Raw genomic sequence first — 24,496 nt, 5'->3', positions numbered from 1 at the left:
ATCTTGTGAATTAACGTACGGCGTATGCAACTAACTCTAGTTTTACAGTGAAAATGATCGTACAAGTACACTTAACCCCGTAAATAGCCACGGCCATATACACTTCGTATTATATCTCATCAAGCCTGAATCTCCTGCTCCGTCCACGCCGCCGCCACAGCCCCACCCCCAACCTTCCTCCCCCCCTCCTTCCTCTTAACCCTACAGCTCATCCCCACCTCTTTATCCCAAATAAACTGCCAAATAACATACACCCAGCTCTCATGCCTCGGCAGATCCTCATAGAACTCCTTAGCGATCTCATACACAGCCGGCAGCCGACTCCACGGCACGGCGGGGAAATCATGGTGCTCATTGTGTAGCCCTACGTTCCAGGTGAAGAAGTTCAGGGGGCCGTAGTACGAGTACGTCTCTGGCACGGGGGTGTCGAGCTTGGTGCGTGGGTCCCGAGCCTCGCGGGAGAGGTGCGCGAAGACGTAGTGCTCGGCGATGAAGTGGCCGGCGAGGGGGTGCAGGCTCCCCGCCAGGAAACTGGAGAGGATGAAGTAGAGGAGGGCGTTACCGCTAGCGTACTTGACGAGACCGATATCAAAAGCGACCTGCACGGCGATATTGAGGAAGTGGATATTCGTCAACGGGATCTGGTATATCATCATCGGGCGCAGCGCATAAAACAGGATCTGAAACGTGCAGAAGAACGCCTTCCCCAGGATAGAATCCAGAAACACAGCCTCGAAAGCGGTGGGCATATCGGTATCCAGCCCATCGACGCCGAGCGACTTGTGGTGCGTGAGGTGGTAGGGGCGGAAGGAGGCGGAGTAGGGGATGCCGATGGGGATGTTTGCGAAGATGGCGAAGAGGCGGTTGGCGAGCGGGGAGCGGAAGGCGAGGTTGTGGCTGATTTCGTGGATGGCGAGGAAGCAGTTCTGGTTTGCGGTCGCGCCGATGATGTAGGCGGTTAGGAAGAACTTCCACGAGAAGAAGGGGGTGTTGCGCAGGAGGTAGGCGCAGGTGATTTGGAGGGCGACGACGCAGGTGACAATGTATTTGGTTCGGGGCTCTGGACCGCAGAGTTTGGTGACCTGGGGGGGCTGTTAGTGGATGCAGGAGGGGGAGGATCAATTGAGTGCCCGTACCTCTGGATGGGCTTTGATAATAGCCATTCTCCGCGTTCGGTGCGGTTCTTCGGTGTATGTCCAGAAGAAATGCTCATAATTCTCGTTATCTTTGGGTGTTGACGCGGCCTTCTCCCCGTTCCCCTTAGCAGTCTTCGCGACAGCATTGCCGTTGGCTTTCGACTTCGATTTCACGGTCGTCGCTGTAGAGTGAGGCATTATGGTGCCTGTTTATATCGACCCCAAGGATGGTTCAGTGGTGTCGAGTTGCTGCGGTTGCAGAGGAGTCGAGGGGGGTGGGTAGAGAAGGATATCCAAGACCTTGCAAGGTTGATACGAAACGACCCACGCGAATCAATTCTCCCACACTCGACACGTGATACTATATTTATTTTTGGATGGCTTGATAATACTGTAATATAATGGATAATATAAAAAAAATAGAAGGATTAATATCTAGATGAGTCAGGGCATTAGTTTCTTGGTTTATTGGTAATATAGTGACCAAAATTATAGCCACAACGTGGTTTCCCGTTCCTTGTTCCTGGATCGCAAGATCTAATCTTATCGGATAACACAGATCGCACTAAAGAAGGTTTGGGCGTTTTATCATTGTAACAGGTTAGATCATATTCTTTTCTTCCTAAGACGCCTTATAAAAGCATGATGATGATGATGATGATGATATTTATTTACGTCTAGCGGGATGCGGGTGTAACCCGCGTCCCTAAGACCTCCCGAAGGGTATGGGGACGTGCTAAGCTATAGGTTTATGTACAGAATATGACCTAGAGAGCAGTTCTTGCGTGTTTGCGTGGCTGTAAGGCCCGTTGACTAAGCGCCTTCCCCGCCAGTTGGGATGGTGTTAGGTTTGCTAGTAGAGGGCGGTGCCTTAAGAGCTTCTCCCGAAAGGGGGTGTATGCAGGACCAGTTGGTCTGATGTTATGAGCCACTGCGAGTGTGGTGTGTAGTGTGCCCTACGGCCTTGCTACGGAGTTGCAGCTCTGTAGCTTGGTAGCAGGTGGTAACATAGTAGGAAAATTAGAAATAGGTGTCTTTGAACAAAGTATAGTGTCTTTGAAGGGAGTGTAGGGGTGTTTGACCTAGACCCCGACTGCTAGTTTGCGAAAATATAGAGTAGGTATCCTCCGGGACTATGTCGCGTTAACCTAGAGCCCCTATAGCGCTGGCGGAAGCTATGGCTTTCTTAGGCTATATAGTGTTTTACGATCGGTTACTTCCCATTTTACTTCTTATAATAACTTAGAGATCGTGGTGTTCGAGCCCTAATCGGGGAACGCGCGTGCACGTGCCTGCCGCCGCTTTCGACTTCTATAAAATGGCCACTCCCCCAGATGCTAGCGGCCTATATACTACTAAGGAATGTAGATGCTAGCATAAAGCATAAAGTAGTCCTTCATAATAGCCTTCAACATCGACTAAGCATATTCCTAGCCATTTAGTAACAGCTGTTAGAACTTGATGTAGGTGTCTACATTCCATGTCTTCGTTTAGTAACCGTTTGATAGCACAGACTAGCGTCTTTCTTTAGCTGTTTTGCCCATTCTCTTGAAATCTTCTTAAGCTCTAAGGAAATCATCTTAAAGTTCATCTCTCTTCTTAGACTCATCTGCTGAAGTTTTCTTGTCGTTTATAGACTTAAGGTATTCTGGGTTTTGGTTAGTGTTAAGGACACAGGGCACCCAGCTCACAGTAATAGCATATGAGAGTGCGAGTCGGAGGCTAAACGGATGCTATCCTATAGGCCTACTACGAAGGATACAAAAAAGATGATGGGGGAACCCCGTGAGTCGATTGTCTCAAGTACCCGAAACCCATCCGACTCAGTTCCGACTCGGTTAGCCCACCCAAATGATCACACGTGACCCCGCAGCTACCCAGAGTCTACTCCCTAGAATGAGAGACGAGAAGGTATCCTTACAATGTATAGGGGTGATAGTTAGGACTAAGGCTAGGGTGAGGCTAGTGATTTTAGTGCTAAGTTCCTAGCGTAGTGCGAAGGGTTTAGGTCGCTAGAGTAGAGCACCCTGCTCTACTGTAATAAGGAGTCTTATGTCCTGCTTTAGGGCAGTCCTATAGCTATAGCTAGAGCCTATAGCATAGGAGGTTACATTAGCTGCTCTGTGTTACAGCTAAGTGCTAGTGCTATGGCTAGCGCTTACGGCTGCAACCTCACATGATGGATAACATTGGAAATCTCCTCCTCAAACCTACAAGTCACTATACATATTTTGGCTTATCACACCAACAACAAGAGCAATACTACTCAACGATTGCTACAACCATCTATGATTCATTACACGTCATCGCTCCTTAGTTACTGGGCCGATATTACCACATAGCATATCTCTACAACCCTCTATGATTCATTACATGACATCACTCATACTACCACATGGCATATCTCTACCAACTAGAGGCCTAGGAGCATGAACGATGGCTCTAAAAGCTCCTACGAACCTCTATGATTCATTACATGTCATCGCTCTTTAGTTACCCACATGATTGGTTAAGTTATGACATAATTTGTCTATGACATAATTTGTCTATGACATAATTTGTCTATAGGGGTACTCTGACCTTGGACCTCCTTTTACTTCCTATAGGCTACGAACCTAAGAGATGGTTCTATGGGATTCTCTTACATCGACTACAGTTACCAAGCCTGGTAAGTCATGGAAAGTCTTGGAAAATGAGAGAACTACATTCCTTTAGCATAAATAGGATTGCCCTTTCCTTAAGAAAGGGCAAGCAGACAATACAGTAAATCGACTATTACATACTTCCACGTCTTTTCCAAGCTTTCAAGCATTGATCTTGTTACTCCTTGTTTCTGAAAAGTCAGTGAGGTGTTAACCTCTGACTTACCCCTGAGTTCCCAGACTCAACATTTGTTGCAACTTGTCTGCAGTGTTTTCAGTAGTATTGCCCGTATACGGGAGGCTCTCGTATACGGGCCCGTATTATACTTAAGTATTCATACGACCCGTATCATAACACCTCTTCGCCGCTAGTATTATACTTAAGTATTGCTGGCCATACTTCAGTATTATACTGGCAATACTTAAGTATTTCACGTGATCCTTTCACAATTTTCAGGTCGTCGTGAAAACTCTGCATTTTATCCTTACGTCTTATGATTCAGCCTACATCATGGCTTCTGAACCTTCTGATGTTGTATCTACTATCGAAAGTGAACAATTTAATCAGTTTGAACAGGATACTACAACCTCATCAACTATTGGCTGCTCTATTCCGTCCCAATCTACCTCCCGTACTACGTCAAAGGTAGCTAAGCTACGCACATCACCGATATGGGACTTTACAAAAGTAGGACGTTATGAAATAACCTTCAATATCTACGGCAAGGAGTCCTGGTGTTGCAAGTTCTGTTCTAAGGAGTATACTGTTGGTGGGGGCACTAATATCATCATCAAGCACTTAAAGGAGCGCCATTCCATTGACTTGAAAACACCACAAGAGCAACGCATTGATGGATATCAATCCACAATAGCTGTAGCCTTTGCCAGGCCACACACAATCAATCATAAACGCCGTAGACTCAACGATGTCACTGCTGTTAGGCCTTTAGATCCACGTGTTCTTGAAGATCTCTATGTGCGCTGGATAGTAGCATGTGGAATTGCATTCCGAATGGTTTCAATCCCCGAGTTCCGCACGTAAGTAGTATTACCTTTCATGATTTAAGGCTTTTATTAATATATATATAGCATGCTTCACTATTTAAATCCAGCCATCAATGAATGGCTGCCTCATAGCTCGACAACAATTCACGATTGGGTCCTTCGTAAATATACAGAAGAGAAGGTCATCATTCGACAGGCTGTTCAAGCTGCCCTTACAAATATACACTTTACAGTGGACTTATGGACTTCTCCAAATTCCCTTGCAATCCTCGGCATTGTCGCTCACTATATATCAGCAACTGGTAATCTAGATAACTCTGTTCTTGCACTACGAGAAGTTAATGGCGAGCATTCTGGTGAGAACCAAGCTGTGGAAATTCTTGATGTTATCAACGACTATGGCATTGCTTCAAAAGTTGGTTATTTTGTAATGGACAATGCAACAAATAATGATACAATGATCAAGGAGCTTTCGAAAAAGCTGAAAGAGGAGCATGAGATAATATGGGACCCTAGGCGACATAGATTACGGTGTAACGGCCATGTGATCAACCTCGCTGTTCAAGCCTTTCTCTTTGCAGGTGATGAGGAGGACCTCTCACAGGATAATAATACGGAGCTATTGTCGTCGCCGACAGAAATAGAGATGGAGCAGTGGAGAAAGAAAGGTCCACTTGGTAAACTACATAACATTGTAGTTTATATCCAACACAGCCCACAACGTATCGCCAGCTTTAAGTTGATGAGCAATAACCTATGTTTGTTGAGAGATAATTCAACACGTTGGAATAGCTGGTATTCAATGCTACAACGGGCGCTACGGGTACAACATGCTATAGAACTGTTCTGCGTAAAATTCAAGGAGAATGAGAATGACCTCCGTAAGTACATATTTATGTCTCTTAAATTTAATTATTTACTAATATTTAAGTAGTTTCACAAGGGGACTGGCAGGACCTTCGAAATATGGCCTGTATTCTCAAGAACTTTGCAGATGCAACACTTGCTACAGAAGGTTATGCCTCGAGCATTGATTTAACACTCCAATCGATGGACTTCTTACTTCACGTGTTTGAAACTGCGAAGAATGATTATGCAATGGACCCGTTCCTTGGTCCTTGTTGTAATGCTGGGTGGAAGAAGTTGGATAAATACTACAGTATGACAGACAGGACTTCGGCATATACAGCGGCGTTAGTATTATGCCCACAATGGAAGTGGACTTACTTCAAATCAGAATGGGAGGCTGATTGGGTTGCTGAAGCACGTGTCAAGGTTGAGGAGCTGTGGGTCAACAAATACAAAGCATTGGCAGTTAGTGCAGAGATCGCAGAAGTTGAAGGTGAAGATACTGAGAAGCCGCTTTCGAATGAGTTTCTTACATGGCGTACACAAAAGCGGGGTATTGACGTTATTCAAGATGAATATACTCAGTATTTACAAGCCCCAATTGTTAAAACTGATGATGCGAGAGCATGGTGGGCTGAGCCTACTCAACGGGCTACATTTCCAAACTTAAGTGTAATGGCATTAGATTTGTTATCAATACCCTCAATGTCTGCAGCGCCTGAAAGGCTGTTCTCTGGTGCGAAAATCACGATTTCCGACCGTAGGAACAGGCTAGGTATTATGGCAATTCAAGCTGTTGAGTGCTTGAAGTCTTGGTTTAAGAAGAATAAGAGTACAGCTTTGCCGTTTGTAGATGATGAGCTGTCAACACTCCCAGATACATTGTTGCAAGAGGCAGCGATGACTATGATATCTAGCTAGTTCAATATGTTCTGAAATTCACAGGGTTATAGAGTATACAGTTTTTACAGCTTCAATTTTTTTTAACATTACATGAAATACTTAAGTATTGCCCGTATTAATACTTAAGTATTGATACAGAGCTCACTAGTATCATATCAAGCTTCACCCGTACCGTATTGATACGGCCCGTATCATAATGGCCCGAATACTTAAGTATTATACTAATGGGAACACTGCTTGTCTGAACCACTTCACTACATCACACACCTGATTGCTGCGTTGTGGAATAGTCTAAGCTACGACCCTTTGGCTCTGTTTTCTAAGACAGTGTGTTGTCTTAGTAAATTCATCCCTTCCTTGGGTGGCTAGATTCTCACATCTGGTGCACCCACCATTACAAACAGGGGATTTTGGACCACTGAAATATATTGACTTACCGCGAATCGAGAATCGACTTATCGAGACTCGACTGTAGGAGCTTCGTGCTCAACTCAATATAGTATTCTTTACAATACTGTAACGTGTTACTTGGAAAGCCTTTGTGTCTAATCCCCTGCCTCCTCTGTCAAGTCAACCTTACGCAAGAAGCCTCTGTGTCTTCTATCGTTTAGAAGTCAGCGTTACACTCTGCTGCTAGAAACAGATGAGCTAGGGGCCCTAGCTCCCTAAAGAGAAGCCTCTAAGTTTTTTAGGGTCTTAGCCACATCCGCCTAGCTAATAGATTTTGGTCCTATAGAGGTAGCTGCTAGTGAGGGCTAAGCTTCTAAGGTAGATAGGGGTGTAGTTAGAAGTTTCTACATATAGAGAGGCAGTGAGAAAGCTAACTACCTTGTTATAGAGGTTGTAGGCGAAAGTGCGATGCTCTAGGAGCTTGTAGGAGGACACAAACTTGTCTACTATGCTGTAATGGTGGGTGCACCAGATATGAGAATCTAGCCACCCAAGGAAGGGATGAATTTACTAAGACAACACACTGTCTTAGGAAACAGAGCCAAAGGGTTGTAGCTTAGACTATTCCACAACGCAGCAATCAGGTGTATGATGTGGTGAAGTGGTTTAGACAAGTTGCAACAAATGTTGAGTCTGAGAACTCAGGGGTAAGTCAGAGGTTAGCACCTCACTGACTTTTCAAAAACAGAGAATAACAAGATCAATGCTTGGAAGCTTGGAAAAGACGTAGAAGTATGTGCTAGTCGATTTACTGTATTGTCTGCTTGCCCTTTCTTAAGGAAAGGGCAATCCTATTTATGCCAAAGGAGTGTAGTTCTCTCATTTTCCATGACTTTCCATGACTAACCAGGCTTGGTAAATGTATTAGAAATCAAGTGCGACCCACAACTAGCTTGCTAATCATGTAGTGAACGTAAGAGAATCCCATAGAACCATCTCTTGGGTTCCTAGCCTATAGGAAGTGAAAAGGAGGTCCAAGGTCAGAGTACCTATAGACAAATTATGTCGTAACTTAACCAATCTTGTGGGTAACTAAGGAGCGATGACGTGTAATGAATCATAGAGGGTTGTAGAAGCTTCTAGAACTATCGTTCATGTTCCTAGGCCTCTAGTTGGTAGAGATATGCCATGTGGTAGTATTGGCCCACCCCCTTAAGGAGGAGATTTTCTTAATAACTTGTTCAATGAGTGTCCAAATGATATGCCGTGATGTATGTAGCATAAACAGATGTAGTAGAAGAGTTTGCAGCAATCGTTGAGTAGTATTGCTTCTGTTGTTGGTGTGATAAGCCAAGATATGTATGGTGACTTGTAGGTTTGAGGAGGAGATTTCTAAGTTTGCTCTTGAGTTTGATAGCAAACTGAGTGCAACGAATGTCAGTATGTCATAGAGGGTTGTAGCAATCGTTGAGTAGTATTGCTCTTGTTGTTGGTGTGATAAGCCAAAATATGTATAGTGACTTGTAGGTTTGAGGAGGAGATTTCTAAGTTTGCTCTTGAGTTTGATAGCAAACTGAGTGCAACGAATGTCAGTATGACATGTTGTTTCGTGACTGTTAGGCGCGCTTTCACCTAAGCTAAGGTGTAGAGGGGGCACATTGTTAGTACTAAGTGTCTTCTGCTGTCTCTTAGAAGTGCGATTGAGGTTGGATGGTGATTGTGGTTCCTAGGGGCGAGCAAAAGTGCTGTCTTAGGGGCCTAGATCCGGCCGTTAGGGAGTTGAGGCCTCCATCACCACCTAAGGATGCCCCAAAGGAGTAGGAATGGATGGAGATGGGGGTTATAATGCGTAATTGACTAGAAGTAGAGCCCTAAGGGTCTAGGGGGGAAAGTTGTGAGCAATTTGTCAATTTGAGAAAATAGTTCTAGGTTCGTCATAAAAGCATGAGCATTCCGAATGCCGTTTATCTCTAGATCGCAACACCACCGTCCATATCCGCATCCTGCAATTCCATGCCTTCCAAATCCTCCACTAGGCTAGGCACCTCCCCATCAACTCCCCTCCATACCCTCGCGTTCCTTGGCCAGACTCTCTTGTACAGACTGACCCCCACGGAATCCTGTGGGTTGATCTTGCCATCGAATGTAGCCTTGAAGTATCCGTGCGTACCAAGCGGCTCTTTGATATATCCACTGCGGCCACGCTTGGTCCATAATTGCAGGGCCTTGAACCACTCCACGTCTTCACGGTTGAAGAACATGTAACGGATGGTAACAAGCTTCTTGTGGATCTTGAATGGATGGCCAGTGAGGATGATGCGCTTGGCGACGACGCGGGAGGAGGATGGGGGAAGAGATGTGCCCGTTCCAATGAGAATGAGTGGCATCTCAGCTGCCTTTGGATCCGAAGCCAAAGTCTCTGCCGACGGGCGAGTAAAGAATAATGCAGGAACGGAGCCCCAGGTAAGAGGTCCAATAAAGGACGCCACAGCCGAGCGACCTGGGTGCAGGAAGCGATCGAACTTATGGACGTTATTCTGGGGGTTGCCAGCTTGGGAAAAGACTGGGTTAATAACGAATCTCCTTGGGCCCACTTGCATGATCATCTCTTGCTTTGAGCGGATGGGCTCTGGGTAGTCTGAGCTGAGCGTGATCTTGAAGTTCAAAACTGCGCGCTTGTGTTCATGGCGTAGTAATGAGAACATGGTCGCTGGCTTAGAAGCCTTGAACGACTCGCGGAGGCTCAGAGGGACGTTGCGTAGGTACACATGGACGCGTGCACCAGCCGGGACACCACCAACAAGGCCCTCGCGAGTAACACGGGCCTTCGATGAGTTGTAATCTTGTATTTGCAGAAGCCTCCTCCAATCTTCGGGCTCGTGAACCCTATCCTCATCTTCCTCCCAGTGACTTGTCCGTAAGCTCTTGAGGCCACGATATCTGGCCAAACGTTCGCGAGCTAGAACTTGAGGTTGGAGCTCAATCTCATCTGGGAATTCAGCGTCCTCGTCTGCTTCGTTGACCTTCCTCTTTCTGAAGGCAGCGATTTGCTCCGCTTCCTGCTCTGCCGACCTGTCCAAGAACAGCTCCGATTGGGGGTATTCTGACGCGGCGTACTCTGTCGGTTCACGTTGAGCCATCCCCTCAACACCATCCTGGGGTAGAGCCTGTGTCTCCATAGCCGTATCCTCTTCTTCAACGTCCTCGAAATCAGAGTCCTCAGATCCATCGTAGCCCAAGTACCAAGCAGCTTGGTAATTCGATGTACCCTTTGGAAGGCGCTTTGGAGCAGCAGGCAAATGTGTCTCATCGTCTGAGAAATAGTGGTGATCATCAAGTAGCACACCTCGCTTTTCGGTTCCCGCGACAGATACTCCGGTATCAATGTCAGTATTGTCCATCATAACTTCCTCAGGGGCCAGTTCGTCAAGGTCGTCCTGCTCTTCTGTTGGTCTATCCAAAACGTTCTCCGCCTCTGATGCGTCTGTGTCCACAGTCATATCTTCGGTCTTATTATGGCTTTTCTTCGTTGCAAGAGGGGCTGCGACAATCTTGTCGATCTGGAAAGAGCCCCAGTCGCCAACCTGAACGAGTCTGTCGGCCTTGAGTCCTTTGCCACGGACAATACCTGTGAGTACGACATTCTCGCCATCGACTTCCGGCCATTGTGCGTCCTCAACCAGCATCCAACTCCTGTCTTCGCGCCACCTTACGCCCTTTGGTGATGTGGTGCACAGGGATCGCATCAAGTTGGCGCACTCTTGCCTTGAGTCTAAGCTGTGAACCTTCTCTTGCTCGGGATGGAAATGTGTGATGTAAGATTTCAAGGATCCTTGAACCTGGCCGCGGCGTTTTGGTGGTTCGATTGTGTCCAGGTTTTGCACAACAGTGAGCAGTGTCGAGAGTCCTTGGCTTTCGATACTTCGTAGAATAAGCTCTCCTAGATCATCCACCTCCTGCTCTGGCGACAAGATAACCATGACAAAATCCGCGATTCTGCAGGCGTCCATGCAAGCCGCCAAGTCCCTCTTAAGAACAATATATTGGATCTTCTGCTTGAACCGATCGATATTGGTGCGACAGATACCCTCCTCTGGAACCTCAGCTTCGACATCCAGGCTTCCGTTCAGCTTCTCTACAGCTTTGGCGGCGTCTGCATCTTCGCAGAGCGGTACGACCGCAATTATTCTCGGTGCGCCCTCGCGGCCATTGAATACGCTGCCGTCCCTCAGGTGTTCCTTGTGCTTGGTGAGTTGCTTCTGGCGGGCCTGGTTTCGTCGGTCCAGTTTCGACATAAGTTGCTGGTGAGGAGTTTTCCGAGCTGAGGATCCATCTTGGACCTTACCTATAAAATGTCAGTATTTATTATTTAATGTTGTACCAAAATCATACCCTTCATAATCTCCTTCAAGGCACTTTTGGTGGATTTGCGCGCCTTGAAAGACTTGTGCGCCACCTTAGTGGTGCTCCTATGGGAGTGACCAACAGTTGCAGGCATCTTGCCGCTGCCTCCGGCTTTGAATCTGTACGGTAAATTTAGTGAGGCCACCTTGACGTGCAGAAATCGTGTACTGCTACGGATTTTGGAGGGGCGTCAACGTGGGGAAGTCCAGTCTCTGTCCAAAAAATTATTATCTGTGCGCGAGTCGCTGCCCGATAAGAGCGATTAGATCCCCGAAATCTTGGCAACCAAAAAAGTTCACAATCCAGCCTCTTCTTGCGACGAGAGCCACGAACATTTCCCAAAACCACGCCGATTAAGATTCCGCTATGTCGGACGCTGTAGATACAATTGACAACACGGTCACGGAGGTCAGCTCGAATAATGCTAGCCCGATAAGGACGCAACGCACTCCGGCTTTCGGAAAAGATCAAGTATCTCAGCTGCGGAGGCGGCAAGAGGCGCAACGAGACTATGGCCGCGGTCGCAGAATACCCGTGAAGGGAATTAAAGACAAGAAATTACGAGGAAATCTCAAGCTTCTTGAGAGCAAATACAAAAATGCGACATTGAAAGCGAAGGATGCCGAGATCCTGCTCGAGAACGAGGGGGGGTTCCTCGAACCGGAAAATGACCTCGAAAGGACGTACAAAGTTAAGCAGGACGACATCAAGGGCAGCGTAGCGCTCGAAACCGCAAAGAAGGGGTTTGAATTGAAACTGGATAGCCTAGGACCGTATGTGTTCGACTACACGAGAACCGGAAGGGGCTTGCTGCTTGCAGGCAGGAAAGGTCATGTCGCAACAATGGACTGGCGCGATGGGAAGCTCGGATGCGAGCTGCAACTCGGAGAGACAGTTCGAGATGCGAAGTGGCTTCACAATAACCAGATGTTTGCGGTTGCGCAGAAAAAGTATGTCTACATATACGACAGCCACGGCGTTGAGATACATTGCTTGAAGAAGCATATTGAGGTCACCAACATGGAGTTCCTCCCATACCACTACCTATTAGCTACGGTGGTAAGTTTAAATAGTCAATATTTACAGTCAATTTGCTAATACAACTCAGGGTAATGCTGGGTATCTCAAATACCAAGACACGTCAACTGGGCAAGTTGTTATCGAAATCCCAACCCGCCTTGGATCCCCCACCTCGCTCAAACAAAACCCCCACAATGCAATCCTCCACATGGGTCACCAAAACGGCACCGTCACACTCTGGTCGCCCAACTCTACCACTCCTCTTGTTAAACTTCTCGCTCATCGCGGACCCGTCCGCTCGATAGATATCGATCGCGAGGGACGTTACATGGTCTCCACTGGCCAGGACATGAAGATGTCCGTGTGGGATATCCGCATGTTCAAGGAGGTTAACAGCTACTTTACCCGTCGACCCGCTTCCTCCGTAGCTATCTCAGATACTGGCCTCACGGCAATCGGCTGGGGGACGCAGACCTCGATTTGGCGCGGCCTGTTCACCAAGCACGCTCTGGACCAAGAGAAGGTCCAAAGCCCATATATGGCTTGGGGTGGCGAGGGTAAGAATATTGAGCGCGTGCGCTGGTGTCCGTTTGAGGATGTCCTCGGTGTATCTCACGACGCTGGGTTCTCTTCGATCATCGTACCAGGAGCCGGAGAGGCCAACTACGATGCTCTGGAAATCAACCCATACGAGAACACCAAGCAGAGACAGGAGACCGAGGTCAGGACGCTGCTCAACAAGCTGCAACCAGAGATGATCTCTCTTAACCCAGAATTCATCGGAAACCTCAATCTCCAGACCGATGAGCAGCGCAAGGCTGACAAGGATCTGGATAAGGCACCGGCGGAGCTTTTGGCTGATGTCAAGAATAGAGGGAGAGGCAAGAATAGCAGTCTGAGGAAATACCTCAGGAAGAAGGGTGGCAGGAACATCATAGATGAGAAGAAGCTCAAGATTATGGAGCTGAGGAATAGTCAGAGTGAGAAGAAGATCAAGGAGGCGGAGCAGGAACTGGGACCTGCACTGGGTCGCTTTGCGAAGAAGGGAGGCGCCTGAGTTTGACTGTAATATCCGTTGGCAGATTTTCAGCTTCTCGGCTTAGCATTGTTTGGCGTTATCAGGGGTGGGTAGGAAGGTATCACTTGGGATATTGCTGCCTTCATGACAAAGGCATAACAGGAAGAATGACTGCGAGTTAGTTTAAATAATAAGCCTACTCCTTTATTAAAACAAGGCGCACCATGGGAACCTCGATTGTTCTGTTTGCTCCAAATAACCAACCAACAAATAATTAAACCAACGCCGTAGCTACCGACGTCGTTACCACCCCCGATCTCTCTATGAGAAGTCCTCTTCCTTCTCTTCAATCGCATTCTTAATCTTCAACAGAATCGCTGTCTTCCAGTTATCCAACTTGCTCATCTGATCGTACTGAAACAGCTTGTCTCCAAATGCCACCTGGTCGCCTGCGTCAACTGCCTCAGCCAGGTCAACCAATAGCTGGTGCTCCTTGGTGCTCGCAAACGTAGAATCCATAGTCCGGTACTTTTCGAAGGCACGGTTAACAGCAACCATATCGCCAATAACCAACAGGCAGAGGCCTGCCTTCAAGAAGTAATCCTTTACAGACCACTTCATGAGGTTGTTGCTTACGGCGGAGGTAGCCACCTTCTCGAAATGCTCGACCGCCTTGTAGTAGTCGCCATCGAGAGCAGCTAGGTCCCCAACCTTGAGGTACAGCTTATTTGCCAATCTGAACAAGCACATGTTAGCGAAGTCTATTATCGGGATAGTCTGGGTCGTTACGTACGCCTCAGCATTATCGCTCTCAAACCAGCTAGCAGCTAGCTCGTAGCTCTCGATTGCCTTCTTCTGGTCGCCTACTTCCTGCTCATAGAGCTCTGCGAGATTTTGCTTATGTGTTGCTGCCCGGCGGAAGTTGCCCTTTGATGTGTAGTGGTTGATGGCGATATCCAGGCATCTCGCCGCATCCAGCGGATCCGACTTGCGGTACACCTTGAACGCCTCGACATATGTGTTCGCAGCATCGTCCGGCTCGGAAAGCTTCGACAACTGGATAGAGGCCGCGCTCTCGAACGCTTGGCCAGCTTCCTTAGCTATGGCGTAGGGTTAGTGGGATCCTGGTTATGTCTAGGTGTTCGTATGCGACGTACTCATCTTCTGCATTCGAAATGCGTTGGCCGCTTGTGTGTAGAGATCTGCTGCATTTTCCCATTTTTCTCCCCGCCCGCCGAAAATACTGAAGCCTCCGCCAGCTCCTGATGCTGCCTTGTCCGCCTGGAGTCGGTGTCAGTCTGAGCTTCTGGTTGTAGCGCTGCGGGGTATATAGGACGCAAATGATGAAGCATACCTTCTGTAGAAGGGCACGTGGATCTTGTGCCATTTTACTTTGAGGATGTGATAATCCCTAAATGTGATTATTTATGTGTGCTCTGTGTTTGTTGGACTTTAGTGTATCAAAAGGAGGGGTGGTTGTTCACATGTCGCACCAAGCCAAGCTTGGCTCTGACGCGGTGGCATGGATACTTCACGCCTTAGCGTCATTTTCACATCAGAATCCCATCAAGGTGCCATGACCAACATCGAAAGGTACGAATGAACATATCCTAATTGGAGATGCGTGGCTAATATTATTATAGCCGCCATATATATTGTATATGATGCCAGGGGCAGTATGCCTTCGCTCCAGGGCGAGTCTGCGCTTCGCAGCATTTGCACCAAAAACTAGAACATCCTTGACAAGGACATACTCCGCCAAACGAGTACTAGAAAACGAAGCTGACACGGCGGAATTCCTCTCAAAACCCAGCTGGTCTGTTCAATCTCTCCTTCCGTCAGCCTCAGATGCGACTACCACGCCCTCAACCACGCCTGCGCAACTCTCTCACCTCCTCCGATTGTCAGCATTGCCACAACCAAAAGATGCTGCTGAGGAAGAAAGCATGATCGCAATGCTAGAATCACAACTTCACTTTGTCAGGGAGATACAAAAGGTTGATACTACGGGTGTAGAGCCTCTCCAGGCTATCCGCGAAGAGACTAAGGAGGCGTTGGCAGAACGTACTATTGGTCTGGAAACGCTCGAGGATGCATTGGCACAGGAAGAGTTCAAAGGGAAGATGAAGAGGCCAAGGAGAAGAGGGGGCGAACCCAAAGAGATAAATTATAAGGAGATCGAGAGGCCAAGGAGATTAGAGAGCGAACCCCAAAAGATGGATCGCCAGTGGAAACCGCTCTCCACAGCTAACAGAACGGCTGGGGAATACTTCGTCGTTAAGAATAAGAAGGACTAATTGTAACATCACAAGCAAAGGGAGACATAAATTCATTGGTATCCTAGCTAAACTCTCATGTACTAAAATCTCAAAAACATAAATAAACAACCTCAGAAGTGCATCTGCTCAATTGGCTCATGCAGCTTGTCGTCGTCCTCCCCAGCTCCTGTTCGCTCAGGCCTGCTGAACGTGTTTCCCCAGGGTTGTGATTTCTCTCGAATTGTCTATGTTGGCCTGCGATTTATCCTGCTCTGGGTTTTCATTCTTGCTCTTCTCGTCTGTCTTAGAAACTGACTTAACGTCTTCGTCTATGTTGACCCGAGATTTATCCTGCTCAGAGTCATCCCTGTCCTTTTCAGTCTTCGCCTCAGCAACTGGCTTGTCTTCGCCGAAATCAATAAGATCCTCATCAGGACCAGTTATCTCTCGTAGCTTCTCCTCATCCTCCCTGTCAAGCAAGGCAATCGTTTCTGCTTCCCTTGCCACCTCCCCACGGTCAATGTCTTCCCAACCAATCTTCTGAAGGATAACGCCAACAAGATATTGATATCTCAGATGGCCAGAAACTATACCACTAACGTTTACATTCTCAATCCCGCTGACGTCTCCAATCTGTTGTAGGCCAGCAACGCCAAGTTGAATGCTGCTGGTGCGGTATAGGAATCCAAGAATATAGTCGTTCTCAGAGTAGACATTCACAAGCCTTCCACTGACAACACTTTTCATAGCGCGCCAGAAAGGAGCATCAGAAGGACAAGGCGCGCCTATCAGCACCGCGGATTCGACAAGTCCAAATGCTTTTCTTTCTGCCAAGGACATCAGGCAAGAGTATATTACTCTTGCGCCTAAGCTGTAGCCGATCAGAGTTACTGGCCGCTCCCCCTGTGCCTTGTTGATTATTGCATCTGCAAGCACCAAGCCCGCCTTATCCGCTCGGTTCTTCGCAACACTGAATGGATTGTCCAAAACCTTGCTGGCTTTCAAAAAGCTCAGTGGCCAGAGAGCGAACATCAAACTTCCAAAAATTGTCCGCGCAATGATCTCTTTCTTTGCCACCATCCACGCTGCAGATTTCAGAACAGACTCCATGGATGTACCAAGGTTCATTAGTGCTTTCAGTTCCCATCGGAGGGCGAATATCTCGCTCTGATGACCAAGTGCTCTCCACGGGCTGATGATATCCTCTCTCTGGGTAAGCCACCCACTAATACCGATCGTCACGCGCAGTCGTCTATCTTCGGCGGGGATTTCTGCAGTTTTCTTTGCTTTTCTCGTTGAGCCTCGCAGCGGAAGAAACGCGAAGTCCTCAACCTCTTTGGCGTACAAGTCCATCATCTGTCCAGTCATCCTCCCACCATAGGCTCCGAATAACGCTCCAACTATAACTCCGCTCTGGGCCAGTGCACCGAGGAGGCCTGCTGCAGCTGTTGCGCCGAGGCCGAGACCTCCCATTATTGTCCCGAGTCCAGCTGCTACCAGAGGGGCAGCAAGGCCACCTGTAATTCCAATTAAAGCAGCTCCTGCAATTCCAGCAAGCCCTACTTTCCATCTTCGTGCCGTTTGGTTCTCTTCGCCTCTCTTCTTGGCTTCTTCTTCCGCGGACATGTGTTCTGCCGCCTCAAGAAGTGTTTTGGCAATTTTGACTTCGTCTTCAGTGAGGGTCTCGAGTGGTAGATGGAGCGATGAAGCCATGTAGAGGAGTAGAATTCTAGAATGGGCTTCATAATGCTCCAGTGATAGTAGCAGCAAAAGGGTTGAATTCAATATGAGAACCCGCTTCTTCTTCGGCAGTGACAGCAATGTAGTTGATACTGGTGGATAAATGTGGATAAGAGCTGCGTCAGCCCTGTCATTGTCTTCTTCGTCAGGTTCTTCGGTATTGACATTGTCTTTTGATTCTTCAGAAATAAAGTCTGTCAGCACTGGATGGAACTGACATATATGGAGAGGTGAAACGGGGGTAATGCAGGAAGAAATGGGTACGCACTTTTGAATATATCAGACATCCCAACAACCTTGTATTCTGGTCTCGCCGCAGGGCCTGACGCTGCAGGTACGAAACTCTTTGCTTCTTCGCGCTTGCTACCCGCAGCCTCTGGGGTATTGAGGACATCCCCAACTCTTCCCACTACAGACATCTCCCATTTTTGAAAGTGTTGCAATGCTAATTTCTTCAGCTCTTGCATCTTTGGCCCCGATATCTCTTTTTCTCGTTTCTCCCGTAAAGCTTGAGCCTTTTCCTGCTCTTCACTGGAAGCTTGATTCTGATCCGCATTCGGATTCCGGCCTTCGAGGTTTGGGTCCTGAGGCTTCTCAGACGTAAAAGACGCATCAAATGTATCCAAGGTCCTCTTTTTCATGAGCTCCATAATATCTGCCACGAGAAAGGTAAACCCCTCTCGCTGCTCCCCAGATAGGAGGGTCTTCAGGTCATTTCCTTGGTCACTATGGCCATCCTCCTCCTCGTTTCCCGCTCTTGCAGACATGTTGATTCTCTTATCAACGCTACATTATAGTACAGAACGGAGCTATATTACATGCCCAATGTGCCACAGGGCGGCCTTGAAATGCGAAAGCGAAGACGAAATAGCTTGATGCTGTTGTTCAGTGTGTTCTCTAGCAAACCAACGTCATCGACGTCACCTTACAGTTCGTTCAAATCCTGGTTGGGTTGAAAGTGTGATGCACAGGACTTGATTGGAAGGCTGCAACGCAAGGCTGCATTTCCCCGCGATTACGCTGTAAATGTCACGAACTGAATCACGTGCGGGCAATACTCACGTGCCCTTCAGTGCCAAGACGGAGGCATGTCGGTCCGGACACAGTAGGAACGCGGACCTTCGGAGGAGGGTCAGCGTTCAGTCTTCGTATCAATAGACCAGGATTCTACGTATATTCCTTCCCGTGACTTCCCACTGCCCTACTCGCCAAGAAGTCCTTTACAGTAAACAATGACGAGGCTGACACATACTTGTTGTCCCAAGGGACCCTTGTACAGGTGATAATTGATCCTTGCGATTAAAACTGATATAATTTTTTACTTAAGGTTAGATTACAAGTAACTAGCTTATTAAAATACTACAATATAATAATCATAGCCTTCAGTTATCAAGAGCACGTATTTTATTGATTACTGTAAACACTTAAAGTTGCGGCAGAGCCCATAGGCTATCCATAGCTTTGGGTATCTGAGTTTCATTCTATTCGCAGCAGCCGTAAACACTCCAGGCTGCGGCAGGGTCCAGGAGTGTCTCTAACCGTTTAATGGCTATTAATTCGTGGTCGATTTTCCCAGCTAGTGGAGAAAAACCGTCATTCAACATCCACCTATTATACACTTATATGCTTAGAACTCTCCCCAGTAAAGCACCAGGATGTACTCGACATAGAGCCTCCCATCGCAAAATGACCCAGTCTAACATAATACAACGCTCTTCCGAATGTGACACGTCAAACTTCCGTTCTAAGCCCAGCTCAGCTACTGTTTGGACGACTCATCAGGTCTTTGGTCCTTCGTAATTGTCTGCGATACTTCATTGGTGGGGGATGAAACATTTGAAGGTTTATCCCAGAACTTTGCTGCTGTCTGCCAAACGTTTGATTTGCTTTGCAAAGCTTCAGCAGTTGCCTCTGAACGGCTAGCATCAGCTGCCGCTTTTATCGATGCGGTAACCTCCTTGTCCAGCGGCTTTTCACCTTCCTCTAGCCTCCTAAAAATATATCAGCATTGTTCAATATAATGTAATAAGTAGAGCAACAAACCTAGCCTTCTCCGCCCGCTCTTGAGCTTGCTCCTCGAGTGCTGGACCGAAAGCCCAGAGAGCTTGTATCTTTTAGCACATGTGACAAATCATGTAATTAAGCAAACATACCATTGGCAACTCCAAAACCAACCGCAAAGACAACTGGAATGAACGCGCGACCTTTGGACATTGTACATACGTTTCAGCGAGATGCTCGTGATTTGACTATCCTCGACGTTGGAGCGATTTCAATAAAAACAATTCACGTGATCCCGGCGATAAATTTATCCGAAATATTTTAACTTTCGGGACATTGCCGCTTTTATATTTGTGGGGGGTAGCTAACGGGAACGTAAAGCGGCGTATACTTTAGTCGCGTCAACCGAACCTGGACGCGTCCTCCAGTATCTAAAGATTCACAAAATTAACGTTGTCCCATGAATATGTTTGGCACATGTGTTCAAATAGGGCCACGATGAATCCCGGCAATGACGACTACTTGGAAGGAAATAGGAGTTGTGCCCGACTCGGATGAAGAGGACGACTCTTTGGACTCGCAAACTACATTGAATCCCGAGCAACACGACGATATTGATGCAATACCTGACGTGAATCCGACCCTACTTCATGTTGAAGCGGAGACAGAAGCTACATCTGTAGATGACATCTTCGGCGAGCATCCAAACTGTTCCCAGACTAATGTGATCTCCCAAGAGCTCGTAACTGGAGAACTACCACCGGAAATACGGTCTGGAACACAGCTGCAAAATGGCAGTTCTCCAAACCCGTTGGCCGGCTCGGGGCCCAGGCAGGGCCCTCAGCCGCAGTCCAGCCCGGTGCTGGCAGCGGTGAGGCAAAGCACTCCTGGCTTAGTAGAAAACACAGCCCAGGAAGAGGTATCTCGAAGCTATGTTGGCCTGTTGTCATCGCCCACTTCAAGCCTCTCTTCATTGGGTTCAACGCCAACGCAAAGCCCTTACAGATCTAGCATCCTGCCGCCAGGTAACGAAGAGCAGTCCGAGGGGTCCTATGCAGCACTGGGCCTGTCCTTTGAGGAGGTCAGGCACCAAGGGACGTTGATCTTCGACGATGCGAATACTTTCGAACCGGCTTATCGACGCTCCTTTCGACCACGAACGGAGATACAATTGCACCCCTATCTTCTAGACAGTGAGCGTCACCGCAGAGACTTTATGGCGCGAGGATTACGACCCATGCGGTTCACACCGGCCCAACAGACGACCCAAGGCGCACCTCAGAATGGAGATTCTCAGGATACCGAGTTCGAAGTAGAGGAAGACAGTCAGAAAACCGGAATCGAAGATAGCTACGACATTTTTGGCTCAAGCCAAAATTTGATGTCATCGCCTAGACGTGCTCATAGATCTGCTGTGGAGGTTGATGATGGGCTACAGTCACTTCCGTCAAGCTTCAGGTCGGACGGGTTAGATTCAGACGACGTCGAACTCCCCGATATAAGCACTCTTATAGATCAAGCGCGTAGAGGCGTTGTTGGCACCAAAAAGATCGGCAATAGTAGTCGCAAACGAACTCATGGTGCTGCCCATTCGCGGCCAAACGGTTCCCAACTTACGTCTAACGCATCCAAAAACCCCTTGCCAACAATAATCGACGTTTTTGATGTACCCCAGTCGCCACCTATGACGAGCCCTCCTATCCCGTCACTCACTGCCTGGGCTGGCACCACAGAAGGAACCGTCTCAGGGCGTGGATCCGATATGACTGTAGAATCTGTAGCAAACCGTTGCAATGTACGACATCGCCTAGGAGTTACTGATCTCCCGACACCAGCGACGAGCTCTGTTAAGCGCACAAATGATCACTCCGATGAAATTTGTGTAATTGGAGATGACCCTTTTATATCAAGCAGTGAAGGAGAGGCACCTCAGTCGTCTCCACCAAAAGAGCCCACTAAGGTGCGAAAGCTGCTCAGAGGAGTGCTTCCTGCATCGCATATTCGTGTTAATCCACAAACTCGGGGGATTCAACAAAATGCACCTAGAACAGCAGCCAGGGACAGCTTCAATCATTCGCCACTTCTGCCTGAAATCCGACGGGGAATAGCCCTGCCGAGGGTAGCTGATGAAATGACGGCTTCAGCTCCTGCTAATCCAAGAACGGGGCTGGGCTTCCTCTCCGACGAGTCCGATGAGGAAGACTTTGGAAGCCATGGGATTGTCAAAGAGTCGGGTCAAGATTCCCAGTCGGTTTTTACTCAGTCGGACTTTGGATTTGCGACTGAGGACAATGCAATTGACCCGATGATTGTACCAAGGAAGCGCCAACGAACCCTCTTTTCTAACGTTGGAAATCGAAAGAAAAGAAGGGTCGTCACTTCTTTATTTAAGCCCACGCATGGTACACCCTCCTACCAACCCAGAATCTCGGAATTGCTTCCAGATCCATGTCGCTCACCTGTTTCCACACAGCGGAGCTCAGTTAGCAGGGTTAATGGGCCATCATTGGCACAAGAAGTTTTGGCAAAGATTACTTCCCGATCAAGACCTTCGCCGCGCAAGATCCAAGAGGTCATGCCTAATTTTAGTGAACCTGTTACGCATCAACCAAGGTTCATTCGGATTGCTGCTCGTAGTGCCGGGTCCAGACATGCGCTTGGAAGACAGGGACCAGTCAGAAAGTTTGTACGGCTCGATAATCGCGAAGATACTATCGATGCCCAGACTGTCTTGCGAGAATGGAGAGGGAAACATGCGAAATACCGAACACCATCATTTACCCCCAGGTCACCCCTTATCTCTGAAGAATCCGGAAATCAAAGGAGCCTCTCGTCGAATACCGTCAAGGTACCAGCCGTGAGCCGCACAACAAGACGCCCTGGCAATTACCCAAAGGTTCGCGTCACAAATCACCAAACGAAGATATCTTGGGCGTCTACGAACCCACAGGTAGAATCGCGTGTGAAATTGGGGCATAACAAACGCAGCAAACAATACTCCACAAGGCCGACTTCCAATCGTGCCCCGCGTTCGGCGCCCCAGCCAAGATCTGCGCAGCTTGAAATATCCGAAGCTGATTATAGTAATCGTGATCGCCGGTCGGCATTTGGATCTACGAAACGAAATTTAGACAAGTCGTACGAAAGATATCAAAATGGCTCTGCTACAGAAAACCACATACCTCTCGCCAGGTTTCTGGCCAACGAAGGTTTTGTTGGCAACAGGAATGGCACTTCAGAGGCAGAAACTGGAAATCGAGACGGGGAGGGAATAATAAATATTGTCGACAAAGGCATTCCGCAAGCTCGCCGCCAAAGGAAACGCACTCCTAAACAACTCGACGCCACTGCAGCGAGGTTTCGGCAACCAGATAAACCTATGCTTATTGCTCCAATCGAAATACCGACCTCGTCTAAGGCCGTACATGATTATGGTGGCAAGCTATACGGACTTGGTGGTGCTGATACCGATTATCCCATCGATTTCGATATCTTCCCTCTACGATCAGGGGTTTATTTTCACGAATCTACGTTTATCGGCCAAGGAACGCTTGCCAAGGCCATTGGGACGGAATCTTCTAGGTGTTATGGCCATCCCAGAGGCTATGTTTCAGCTCAATTTGGCACGCAGCACGTAAAGTGGGACGTGTGGGATGCCAATGTGTCGTCGGAAATCGGTATATACTTCGACTGGATTGTTAGTCGACTGAATTCGTTCGGTACGGCATCTCTGAACGGAGTGAAGAGCGACGTGGAAGAAGATACGGTCCGGTGCATGCTATTCATGATAGACTATTTCCAAAACACCCTGGCTTTTGAAAGTCGCGAAGAGCAGGACATGTGTCTGCAAAGCATGACCGAAGTCATGGAACGACTCACGCAATGCCTCGAGGTACTCGTCAGCACCCTGGATTTTCGAGATGACTTCAATAATCGCCGAATCATGGATTTGTCTGTTTTTGAGGTTGTTCTTATTTTCCTGACGCTTCGGATGTCGGCAACACATGGTGGCAATGTAAGCCAACGTACCACTGGCCAACTGGAAACTTTGCTGCAAAGAACAGCTACAACTTCGGTGAAGCTGCTCTTTATTGTTGGCTTATCGTCGGTGCAAAGCCTATATGACGACCTCCAATATCTTGCATCGCGCGAAGCAGGCATCAAAAGTTCCGAAAGCCCTACCCAGGCGTGGGTAATACTAATGCATATCATGCATGCGGCTCGAATCCCACGCGTTACCTTTTGGGATGCTGTCAACTTGCAGTTGCTAGAAAATATAAGCATAGAAGGCGATGCTCGGGTACTTGAGAAAACATGGTACTCAGCATTTTCATTGCTCCCGCTCATGGAATTTAATGAGCTTGGGGTCCTCGTCACACGCTCGAGGTATCGCGCAACGGCAGAGAATTGGGTATTGCCCCAAAAGATAGCGAAAAGATTGTTCGAGTTGTATGCGTCTGATACAGAGCAACCCCGAAATTTCAATAAGTACTACCAAGCAACCTTTAGCCGATGCCATCACTTGATTCAGGTATGGGGCTGGCGTCGCTATGGTTCGATTGTGGGAACATTTTTCGACTTCTTCGCCTCTTACGGATTCTCTCATATAGGGGGCGAAATGATGGCCACCTCGCCAGAATTTATCAATGACCTGGATGGTGCACTCTCCTCAGCCATTGATTCCGAAGACCAATGCTTCCATATATTTCTGAAGATTGTTCACTCGGCTATTAAGCAGTTGCGCGAGGCTGGCGAGGCAAAAGAGATACGGAATCTCGTTACACGCCTCCTTCCGAACCATGACCTCCAGTATCAAGAGGGGCCTTCTAAAGCTACAAACACTACTTCGCTTCGGAACCATCGTGATCTCTTGTCCACTTTATACTGGGCAGCTCCGCCAGAGGTGCAGCATAAAATCAATATGATGTTGGGTCTGGTAAACCAGGAAATATCCAAAAAGGAGGCGTACTCGAGAAATGCCAGGCGGGTATAGAGGATGGATTATGTAAGGTGTGAAGCAACTTGGTCAATTGGCATGGCGTACGAGAATCACCCTGGAAGAACCATAGACACGATTAGGTTAGACAGATTAGTATTATAAATGTCATTTTTGTGTCAATATTACCGTAT

At 47.8% G+C, this 24,496-nt stretch overlaps 8 protein-coding genes across 8 annotated transcripts; 3 read left to right on the top strand and 5 right to left on the bottom strand.

The window, feature by feature from the left end:
• Positions 1-119: 119 nt before the first annotated feature.
• On the bottom strand, positions 120-1,580 carry VC83_03722 (uncharacterized protein; the record flags this gene model as incomplete). Its single annotated transcript, XM_024467365.1, has 2 exons — positions 1,137-1,580; positions 120-1,082 (listed from the first exon to the last, which is right to left on the bottom strand). Exons 1-2 carry the CDS (start codon positions 1,332-1,334, stop codon positions 120-122), a joined length of 1,161 nt encoding a protein of 386 aa, XP_024324920.1. The 5' UTR covers positions 1,335-1,580.
• A 7,315-nt stretch (positions 1,581-8,895) lies between these two features.
• On the bottom strand, positions 8,896-11,423 carry VC83_03721 (uncharacterized protein; the record flags this gene model as incomplete). Its single annotated transcript, XM_024467364.1, has 2 exons — positions 8,896-11,270; positions 11,318-11,423. The coding sequence occupies 2 exons, from the start codon at positions 11,421-11,423 to the stop codon at positions 8,896-8,898; spliced, it is 2,481 nt and encodes an 826-aa protein (XP_024324918.1).
• Positions 11,424-11,695: 272 nt separating this feature from the next.
• UTP7 (Small subunit (SSU) processome component) lies at positions 11,696-13,406 on the top strand (the record flags this gene model as incomplete). Its single annotated transcript, XM_024467363.1, has 2 exons — positions 11,696-12,388; positions 12,438-13,406. The coding sequence occupies 2 exons, from the start codon at positions 11,696-11,698 to the stop codon at positions 13,404-13,406; spliced, it is 1,662 nt and encodes a 553-aa protein (XP_024324717.1).
• Positions 13,407-13,546: 140 nt separating this feature from the next.
• SEC17 (vesicular-fusion protein S17) lies at positions 13,547-14,903 on the bottom strand. The gene is made up of 4 exons (XM_024467362.1): positions 14,722-14,903; positions 14,525-14,648; positions 14,161-14,467; positions 13,547-14,103 (listed from the first exon to the last, which is right to left on the bottom strand). Exons 1-4 carry the CDS (start codon positions 14,752-14,754, stop codon positions 13,689-13,691), a joined length of 879 nt encoding a protein of 292 aa, XP_024324763.1. The 5' UTR covers positions 14,755-14,903; the 3' UTR covers positions 13,547-13,688.
• A 128-nt stretch (positions 14,904-15,031) lies between these two features.
• VC83_03718 (uncharacterized protein) lies at positions 15,032-15,664 on the top strand (the record flags this gene model as incomplete). The annotated part of the gene is made up of 1 exon (XM_024467361.1): positions 15,032-15,664. The coding sequence occupies one exon, from the start codon at positions 15,032-15,034 to the stop codon at positions 15,662-15,664; it is 633 nt and encodes a 210-aa protein (XP_024324719.1).
• Positions 15,665-15,820: 156 nt separating this feature from the next.
• VC83_03717 (uncharacterized protein) lies at positions 15,821-18,132 on the bottom strand (the record flags this gene model as incomplete). The annotated part of the gene is made up of 2 exons (XM_024467360.1): positions 15,821-17,544; positions 17,634-18,132. The coding sequence occupies 2 exons, from the start codon at positions 18,130-18,132 to the stop codon at positions 15,821-15,823; spliced, it is 2,223 nt and encodes a 740-aa protein (XP_024324723.1).
• A 695-nt stretch (positions 18,133-18,827) lies between these two features.
• On the bottom strand, positions 18,828-19,605 carry VC83_03716 (uncharacterized protein). The gene is made up of 3 exons (XM_024467359.1): positions 19,519-19,605; positions 19,409-19,469; positions 18,828-19,356 (listed from the first exon to the last, which is right to left on the bottom strand). Exons 1-3 carry the CDS (start codon positions 19,577-19,579, stop codon positions 19,125-19,127), a joined length of 354 nt encoding a protein of 117 aa, XP_024324722.1. The 5' UTR covers positions 19,580-19,605; the 3' UTR covers positions 18,828-19,124.
• Positions 19,606-19,877: 272 nt separating this feature from the next.
• Positions 19,878-24,359, top strand: VC83_03715 (uncharacterized protein; the record flags this gene model as incomplete). Its single annotated transcript, XM_024467358.1, has 1 exon — positions 19,878-24,359. One exon carries the CDS (start codon positions 19,878-19,880, stop codon positions 24,357-24,359), a length of 4,482 nt encoding a protein of 1,493 aa, XP_024324721.1.
• Between the last annotated feature and the right edge of the window lie 137 nt (positions 24,360-24,496).

The sequence above is a fragment of the Pseudogymnoascus destructans genome (genome assembly GCF_001641265.1).
Source record: "Pseudogymnoascus destructans isolate 20631-21 unplaced genomic scaffold scaffold_8, whole genome shotgun sequence".
Taxonomy (NCBI): domain Eukaryota; kingdom Fungi; phylum Ascomycota; class Leotiomycetes; order Thelebolales; family Thelebolaceae; genus Pseudogymnoascus; species Pseudogymnoascus destructans.
Note: the sequence above shows the minus strand (reverse complement) of the source record. Positions and strands in the feature narration are given on the sequence as shown.